Here is a 9,329-nt window from a genome sequence, read left to right as displayed (position 1 = left end):
CCAGCACCCAGCCCATATCCCTCCAAACCCTTCCTATTCATATACCCATCCAAATGCCTCTTAAATGTTGCAATTGTACCAACCTCTACCACTTCCTCTGGCAGCTCATTCCATACATGTACCACCCTCTGTGTGAAAAGGTTGCCCCTTAGGTCTCTTTTATATCTTTCCCCTCTCACCCAAACCTATACCCTCTAGTTCTGGACTCCACTACCCCAGGGAAAAGAACTTGGCTATTCACCCTATCTGTGCCCCTCATGATTTTATAAACCTCTAAAAGATCACCCCTCAGCTTCCAATGCTCCAGGGAAAATATCCCCAGCCTATTCAACCTCTCCCTGTAGCTCAAATCCTCCAAATCTGGCAACATCCTTGTCAATCTTTTCTGAGCCCTTTAAAGTTTCACAACATCTTTCCTATTGCAGGGAGACCAGAATTGAATGCAGCATTTCAAAAGTGACCTAACCAATGTCCTCCCAACATAACCTCCAAACTCCAACACTCAATGCTCTAACCAATAAAGGTTTGTGTACCAAAAGCCTTCTCCCCTATCCTGTCGAAGTGGAAGATGACTGCAACGGTGTCGATTCAGGGAAATAGGCCACAATTGCAGCACATGCAGCAATACCAAGAGTACTCCACACCTGATGACCCACATGCAGACAGAGTGGCGCAGTGCTCCCAAAAACCCAGTTTCTGTCTCACCATGGCAGTATGCTCTTCCCGAGTTTTTGTACAGGCCCTAGCCCATCCAAACCATATTTCCAGTATCTTGAAGCCTCAAAAGTGGTCATGCACTATATTTATCAACAATGATTTTAAATTACAGTATTGAATGTTCTCAATTTAAAACAAATAAATAAAATATTTTGATTGAAATACTTTTCTTACACTTGAATACTTGCCCTATTTCTCACAGAAAACTGTACTCATCCTCAGGAACCACATGAGTATATATCAGGAAACTACACAAATACTTTAAGTCCATGATTATGTTATTTTTCAAGTATCAACTTGCTATCAGCTCAGTGGATAATTGTAAACAGAAATTAAAATCTAGTGGACTGTAGCGTGTCTGGCCACAGAGCTAAAAGCTAAGGAGACTTGAGAAATACAACCAAAAGAAATAACCAAAATATATTTGTAGTATTGAACTATCCTTTCAATTGTTATCTAAGTTAGGGACAAATTGACAGATAATATCCAACTTGGATGCAGAACACAGCCATTATTTTCCTGTAATGAATTTAAAGGATTTGCTTTGGTCTATGTGAAATAATCAAATAGGGCTATTTTTAACAACTGACCCCCTACACAGCCAAACTACTGATATTCCTGATGTCCATAAGATTATTTAGAATATTCCCATAATGGATTTACAGACTAGAATCTAATCAAGGGGGCTGGGTGGTATATATACAGAATAATAGATACATGGGATTGAGTTACAGACTGGAATCTAATCGAGGGTTTCGGGGTGGTTATAGACAGAATAGCAGATACCTGGGAGTGAGTTACAGACTGGAATCTGTAGACAACGCATAAGTTAAATGTCAAAGTTGGATATTTGGAGGTCGAGACAATTTAGAAATTGTGAAAAATCACACAACACCAGGTTATAGTCCAACAGGTTTATTTGGAAACACGCTAGTGTGATTTTAAACTTTCTACACCCCTATTACTGGATTAGTGGTGCTGGAAGAGCACAGCAGTTCAGGCAGCATCCAACGAGCAGCGAAATCAACGTTTCGGGCAAAAGCCCTTCATCAGGAATCTTTCTACAGCCCAGTCCAACACCGGCATCTCCAAATCATAGAAATTGTGAAATTAATTTTCCGTTAATATTTAAGTTAACTACAAGACCATTCCAACTGATTTGAAGGAAGAAATTGTAAGAGTCCATAATTTACAATATTGTATGATATAACTACCGTTTGCAGTAACCGTCCTCCCCCTGCTCTCAGACGGGGCAGTATAGCTCCGGTCTCAGGTTGCTGGGGTTAAAACCAGTCTCCCGGCTGCGCCCCGGGGGCAGGGTTGTGTGAGGGCTCTCTGTGTGTCTCACTAACACATTGTTTGCTGCTGACAATAACACGGAAGCTGCGAGCATTTCCCTGCTCGGGATTTCCACAGGATTCTGCTCTATAAAAGAAATGGGAGGAAACTGGCAACCATCAGAAACCAGGAGCGCAGGATCCTGACACAGAGACACAGAGAGAGAGAGAGAAACAGGGAAATGCAGCCAGATCCACAGGTAAGCTCCAGGCTCCGGGGGGAGCTCAGCTGCTGCCAGCATCAGAGAATCTCACCCAGACATCCCGCTCAGCTCCTTCCCCAGAGTCCAGGAAATCTGACCACCCAGAGACAGAGGGAGAGGGAGAGGGAGAAAGAAGAGAGAGAGGGGGGAGAGAGAGAGAGAGAGTGGGGAGAGGGGGAGAGAGGAGGGGAGAGGGAGAGAGAGGAGGGGGAGAGGGAGAGAAAGAGAGGAGGGGGAGAGAGTGGGAGAGAGAGTAGGGGGAGAGGGAGAGAGAGGAGGGGAGGGGGGACAGGGAGAGAGAGAGGGGAGAGGGAGAGAGGAGGGGGAGAAAGAGAGAAGAGGGGGAGAGAGAGAAGAGGGAGAAGGAGGGAGAGGGAGAGAGAGGGAGAGAAAGAGAGGAGGGGGAGAGAGTGGGAGAGAGAGAGGAGGGGGAGAGGAGAGAGGAGGGGGAGAGGGGAGAGGAGGGGGAGAGGGAGAGGGAGAGGAGGGGGAGAGGGAGAGAGAGAGGAGGGGGAGAGGGAGAGAAGAGAGAGGAGGGGGAGTGGGGGAGAGAGAGGAGTAGGAGGGGGAGATTGAGAGAGAGAGGAGAGGGGGGGAGAGGGAGAGCAAGAGAGAGACAGGAGGGGGAGAGGGAGAGGGAGAGAGAGAGAGAAGGGGGAGAGGGAGAGGGAGAGGAAAAGAGAGAGAGAGAGGAGGGGGCGCAGGAGAGGGAGAGAGAGAGGAGGGGGAGAGAGAGGAGAGGGAGAGGGGGAGAGAGAGAGAGGAGGGGGAGAGGGAGAGAGAGGAGGGGGAGAGGGAGAGTGAGAGGAGGGGGAGAGGGAGAGAGAGAGGAGGGGGAGAAGGAGAGAGAGAGAAAGAGGAGGGGAGAGAAGGGGTGGGGGAGAGGGAGAGAGAGAGAGGAAGGGGAGAGGGGGAGAGAGAGAGAGAGAGGAGGGGGATGGGGAGAGAGAGAGAGAGGAGGGGGAGGGAGAGAGGGAGAGGGGGAGAGGGAGAGAGGAGGGGGAGAGGGAGAGAGAGAGAGGCAGAGGGAGAGAGAGAGAGATAGAGGAGGGGGAGGGGGTGAGGGTGAGAGAGAGGAGGGGGAGAGGGAGTGAGGACCCAAACGCAGCACCAGCCTGTCTGGCATCTGCGAGAATCCATCAAATCCGGAGGCAAGTTGTGTTTTTATTCAGTCCTGGGACATGGGGGTCACTGGTTAGGCCCAGCATTTATGGCCCGTCCCTAGTTGCCCCTTGAGAAGGTGGGGGTGAGCTGCCCTCTTGAACCGCTGTAGTCCATGTGCTGTAGGTAGACCCACAATGTCCCTTAGGGAGGGAATTCCAGGATTTTGACCCAGTGACACTGAAGGAATGGGATATATTTCCAAGTCAGGATGGTGAGGGGCTTGGAGGGGAACTTGCAGGGGGTGGTGTTCCCATGAATCTGCTGCCCATGTCCTTCTAGATGGAAGTGGCCGTGGGTTTGGAAGGTGCTGCCTGAGTGTCTTGGTGAGTTTCTGCAGAGCATCTTGTAGATGGTACACACTGCTGCTACTGAGCATCGGGGGGGAGGGGGGGGGGGGGAGTGGAGGGGGGGGGGGTGGAGGGAGGGGGGTGGGGGGTGGAGGAGGGAGGTGTTTGAGGATGTGGTGCTGATCAGGCAGCTGCTTTGTCCTGGATGGTGTGAAGCTTCTTGAGTGTTGTTGGAGCTGGCCCCATCCAGACAAATAACAAAAGGAAGTTATTGGTGGGACTGTCAGATAGGGTTTGGTGTGGTTTTGTGGATTCTCCTGATCTCTTTGTGTTTGTGTTGCAGCTTCTGTTCATGGTTCTCCTGGTATCAAGGCTTGGCGATACACAGAGGATAAAGAGAGATGAAGCTCCTCACTGCTGGAACCCTGAGGAAATGGAGAGCCAGGCCATGGGTCTGCAGAAGCTGCTGGGCAGGGCCAGAATGAACCAGCTGCCCTCAGTGACCCTGGTTAAAGAGTTGGAGCAGCAGAAACACCGAGGGAAGAAAGGCTGTCCCAATCTCCGGCAATATTCCACACACAGCAGAGACATCAGTCACCGCTCCATCTCCCCTTGGGCATACAGGTAATGGCAGACTCTCAATGCAGAGGCTGTATGGGCAGGGAGGGGCCGGGATTATCCAATCAGTTTCCAATATTGTAGATCATTGCCCAATGAGGATCCATGGGCAGCAATAGGCAATGATTGGACAATGAGGGTCAGTGGGCAGAGATGGGCAGCACTGGGCAGAGAAGGGCAAGTGATATGATTTATCAGAATTATTTTGAGGATATAACTAACAGACTGAAAAAGGGGGAACTGATCGATGTAATGTATTGAAATATTGAAGCTGCATTTAATAAGGTGTCACACCAGAGGTTACTGCACAGGTTAAGAGCTCCTGACATTTGGCAGTGATATGAGCTCAGGTAGAGGATTGACTAACTCCAGGAAACAGAGAGCCAGGATAAATGGTTGATCTCAGCTTGGCAAACTGTAACTAATCAGTACCACGTGGATCAGTGCAGCAGCATCAATGGTTGCTTATCTGTATGAAACTATCATAGCGATGTATCATTGACAATATCAAATGGGCCAGAAAACAAGTTGTGAGGTCAACAAGAGTTGGGCAGTAAGAGGCATCAGGCAGTGAGGGGCAGAGTGTGGGTGAGGGGCAGAGTGTGGGTGAGGGGCAGAGTGTGGGTGAGGGGCAGAGTGTGGGTGAGGGGGCGGTGAGTGTGGGTGAGGGGGCGGTGAGTGTGGGTGAGGGGTGGTGAGTGTGGGTGAGGGGCAGAGTGTGGGTGAGGGGCAGAGTGTGGGTGAGGGGTTGGTGAATGTGGGTGAGGGGGTGGTGAGTGTGGGTGGGGGGCGGTGAGTGTGGGTGAGGGGCGGTGTGGGTGAGGGAGTGGTGACTGTGGGTGAGAGGCAGAGTGTGAGTGAGGGGGCGGTGGGTGTGGGTGAGGAGGGTGGTGAGTGTGGGTGAGGGGGCGGTGAGTGTGGGTGAGGGGGCGGTGAGTGTGGGTGAGGTGGTGTGGGTGAGGGGGGTGAGTGTGGGTGAGGGGGTGAGTGTGGATGAGGGGGTGTGGGAGTGGGTGAGGGGGGTGAGTGTGGGTGAGGGGGCGGTGAGTGTGGGTGAGGGGGCGGTGAGTGTGGGTGAGGGGTGTGAGTGTGGGTGAGGGGGTGTGGGAGTAGGTGAGGGGGTGTGGGAGTGGGTGAGGGGGGTGAGTGTGGGTGAGGGGGCAGTGAGTGTGGGTGAGGGGGCAGTGAGTGTGGGTGAGGGGCGGTGAGTGTGGGTGAGGGGCGGTGAGTGTGGGTGAGGGGGTGGTGAGTGTGGGTGAGGGGGCGGTGCGTGTGGGTGAGGGGCAGAGTGTAGGTGAGAGGGTGGTGAGTGTGGGTGAGGGGGTGGTGAGTGTGGGTGAGGGGGTGTGGTAGTGGGTGAGGGTGTGTGGTAGTGGGTGAGGGGGTGTGAGTGTGGGTGAGGGGGTGTGGTAGTGGGTGAGGGTGTGTGGTAGTGGGTGAGGGGGTGTGAGTGTGGGTGAGGGGGTGTGGCAGTGGATGAGAGGGTGTGGGGATGGGTGAGGGGGGTGAGTGTGGGTGAGGGGGCGGTAAGTGTGGGTGAGTGGGGTGAGTGTGGGTGAGGGGGTTGAGTGTGGGTGAGGAGGTGTGAGTGTGGGTGAGGGGGTGTGGGAGTAGGTGAGGGTGTGAGTGTGGGTGAGGGGGTGGTAGTGGGTGAGGGGGTGTGGTAGTGGGTGAGGGGGTGTGGTAGTGGGTGAGGGGGTGTGAGTGTGGGTGAGGGGGTGTGAGTGTGGGTGAGGGGTGTAAGTGTGGGTGAGGGGGTGTGCGTGAGGGGGTGTGAGTGTGGGTGAGGGGGTGTGAGTGTGGGTGAGGGGGTGTGAGTGTGGGTGAGGGGGTGTGAGTGTGGGTGAGGGGGTGTGAGTGTGGGTGAGGGGGTGAGTGTGGGTGAGGGGGGTGTGCGTGAGGGGGTGTGAGTGTGGGTGAGGGGGTGTGAGTGTGGGTGGGGGGGTGTGAGTGTGGGTGAGGGGGGGTGAGTGTGGGTGAGGGGGTGTGAGTGTGGGTGAGGGGGTGTGAGTGTGGGTGAGGGGGTGTGAGTGTGGGTGGGGGGGTGTGAGTGTGGGTGAGGGGTGTGGGAGTGGGTGATGTTTTGTCTCTCGTTTCCCCTTTACTCTGTCTCTAATCCCACTCTGTGTGTTTTTTTGCTCCGATTGCAGGATTGATTACGATGAGAATCGATATCCTCCAAAATTGGCCTTCGCTGATTGCCTCTGTGATGGTTGTATTGATGCGGAGAATGGGGAAGAGATGCTGTCCTTAAATTCAGTGCCTGTGGAACAGACGATGTTGGTTCTGCAGCGTCAGGCCTGCCCTGGGCAGCCTGGTGTGTATAGTTTCCATCTCAAATACATCAAGGTGCCTGTGGGCTGTACATGTATCCTGCCCAAAACCAGCTGGTAAGCTCCTGTGGAGCTGATGATAGTGCCCTCTGAGAGGGACGTTCTCACTGACCCAGCATTGTCTTTTCTGTGAAATACTCTCTGCTCAATATTATCATCAGCAAAACCAGCCACCCAGAGACAACCTGCTTCAGGTCCCAGATATCACAGTGACTGCGGGGAGGAGGATGGGGCTTGTTAGACTGAGTCTGAGGGGTGGGGTTAGACTGTACAGAGGGGGTTAGACTGGACTGTGGAGGGGGAGTGGTTAGACTGGATTGAGGCTGTTAGGCTGGACTGAGGGAATTTACACTAACTGAACAGGGGTTAGACTGGATGAGAGGGCATTACACTGTACTGAGAGGGGGTTAGACTGGACTGAGGGGGTTTACTGTATACTGAGCGAAGGCTTAGACAGGACTGAGGGGTTTACACTATACTGAGAGTGGTTTTATACAGGACTGAGAGGGTTTACTCTAGACTGGGAGAGGGTTTAGACAGGACCGAGGGTGGATTATTGTATACTGAGGAGGGGGGGGGGGGGTTGTACAGGACTGAGGGGGGGATTTACTCTATACTGAGAGGGTTTAGGAGTGAGGGGGAATTACATAATAATGGGGGTATATTAGACTGGACTGAGACAGTTTAAATGGAAATGATGGGATTTTATGGACTCAGTGGGTGAAGATCTGTGTTTGGTAAGGGGTCGAATTGTATCCATGATGGTGAGGGAGGGGGGTTGTGTCACAGTGTCTCTGATGTAATGACCTCAGTGTTTGTGGGAATCTGTCGCACTGTCTCTGGGTGAGGTTGGATTGAGTTGAATACGTTTGTATTTGAATCCAGTTTGTCATCGTGTGACTTCTCCACTTAATTATTTATAACAAAGATGTTCTTGTTTTCATATATTCTAATGTTAATAAGCAAGGTATTTAACTTGGAGATTTAATTTAAAAATGAACTTGTTTATTTATAATAATTTAAAGACAAGCTGTAAATTTATGAAGTGAAATCACAGTCTGAGATCATTCTGTGAGTGTCATTCATTGGATTTTCCAATTTGGTTTCTCAATGCAACATTGACACTTTATAATAAAGTACTGAGCTGTGATTGTGGGAAGTTTATTGATGTGGAACAGGGTGAATCTTATGGTTAATTGCTGTATTTGTAGAAAGCAGTGGTTTTGCAACTTTTGATGATATGCTGAGTGCATTGTCAAAGCTAATTACAGATGTGACTTCAGCTTCACCTTGTTATGTGTCTCAGGGAAACTCCTGCTAGGAATCTGAGATAGAAACAAAGAAAACATTTAGCCTGTCAAGCCGACTCTGCCATTCATCATGTTCATGGCTCATCGTCCAACTCAATCGCCTGTTACTGCATTTCCTCCATAGTCTTTGATTCCTTTAGCTCCAGGTGCTATTCCCAACTCTTTCCTTAAGTCATACAATATTTTGGTCTTGCTTTCTGTGACAGAGAATTCCACAGACTCCCCACTCTCTGGGAGAAGAAATTTCTCCTCGTGTCAGTCCTAAATAGTTTACCCCATATCCTTAGACTATGACTCCTGGATCTGGACTCCCCAACAATTGGGAATATCCATCTGATCTGTCTAGTCCAGTTTGAATTTTATAGGTTTTATGAGATGCCAGCTCATTCTTCTAAATTCTAGTGAATACAAGTCTAACTGATTGAATCTCTCCTCATACATGTTACAACATGGTGGTGAACCCTTCTGTTAATTAAACCAAACATCCAGAAAAAACTCACCTCATTTCATAATCTGTTATAATATGAATGACAGAGAACTCCCAAATTCCACTATTTAAAGAAAATTATATCAATTTATTCTTTAACTCTAAAAGTGAACATTAAACAACAACTATTCACAACTCTAAACCCCCTTCTCTTAATTGTTTATTACATGCCTCAAATTTTATAACAGTATACTGTTCCAGTAAAACACTTATTAAAATTACATCAACTTAATTTCAAAATTACACAGCAGCTGTCATCTTCGGTGTCTATCTTCTTCCATCTTTTCTTTTGTTGTGAATATGTTTCATATAGAAAGGTACCTTTGAGAGAGGGTGTTTCCTAATTTCTTAGGTCTGTCTTGATGGCAGTTGCTCTGTCCGATTTTGAAAATGCCTGCCTTTTTTATACTCCCAATATCAGATTGTTTCATTGGTTCAATGTTGGCAAAACAATAGATTCAAATCGATTGGGTTTTAGTATCTTGCGGCTTAATTTAAACTGATTGGTTAAATTTGAATTGTTGTCAAAACAGCAACCAACTCAAGCATTCAATTTACAGCCAAATGTTAAATATTTTCAATTTTCCATTACACTCTAAGACTGCTATCTAGTCATATGATACAGGTGCTTGTAAGCTCTCAGTGTAGAACAGCATTCACTCTCTCTTAAAGGTATAGTCACACCTTCAACGTCATAACATACAGCAGATCTGCCATCCCAGGAATCAATTTGATAAACCTTTGTATCTGCCTCGGAACATTTCAATCCCAGAGCATCAATGTGGACTTCACCAGTTTCCACATTTCCCCCTCCCCCCACCTTGCCCCAGTTCCAACCTTCCAGCTCAGCACTGTCCTCATGACCTGTCCTAC

The 9,329-nt window shown here is 49.5% G+C and overlaps 1 protein-coding gene across 1 annotated transcript; it reads left to right on the top strand.

The window, feature by feature from the left end:
- The first annotated feature begins 1,908 nt into the window (after positions 1-1,908).
- il17c (interleukin 17c) lies at positions 1,909-7,205 on the top strand. The gene is made up of 3 exons (XM_072595676.1): positions 1,909-2,254; positions 4,052-4,332; positions 6,477-7,205. The coding sequence occupies exons 1-3, from the start codon at positions 2,237-2,239 to the stop codon at positions 6,718-6,720; spliced, it is 543 nt and encodes a 180-aa protein (XP_072451777.1). The 5' UTR covers positions 1,909-2,236; the 3' UTR covers positions 6,721-7,205.
- The last annotated feature ends 2,124 nt before the right edge of the window (positions 7,206-9,329 follow it).

The sequence above is a fragment of the Chiloscyllium punctatum genome, chromosome 26 (genome assembly GCF_047496795.1).
Source record: "Chiloscyllium punctatum isolate Juve2018m chromosome 26, sChiPun1.3, whole genome shotgun sequence".
Classification (NCBI taxonomy): domain Eukaryota; kingdom Metazoa; phylum Chordata; class Chondrichthyes; order Orectolobiformes; family Hemiscylliidae; genus Chiloscyllium; species Chiloscyllium punctatum.
Note: the sequence above shows the minus strand (reverse complement) of the source record. Positions and strands in the feature narration are given on the sequence as shown.

What these genes read in the sequence shown, in the direction of transcription:
- il17c (XM_072595676.1), top strand. An exon ending in ATCTCCCCTTGGGCATACAG is followed by an intron (nt 4,333 to 6,476) that starts GTAATGGCAGAC and finishes CTCCGATTGCAG; the next exon opens with GATTGATTACGATGAGAATC.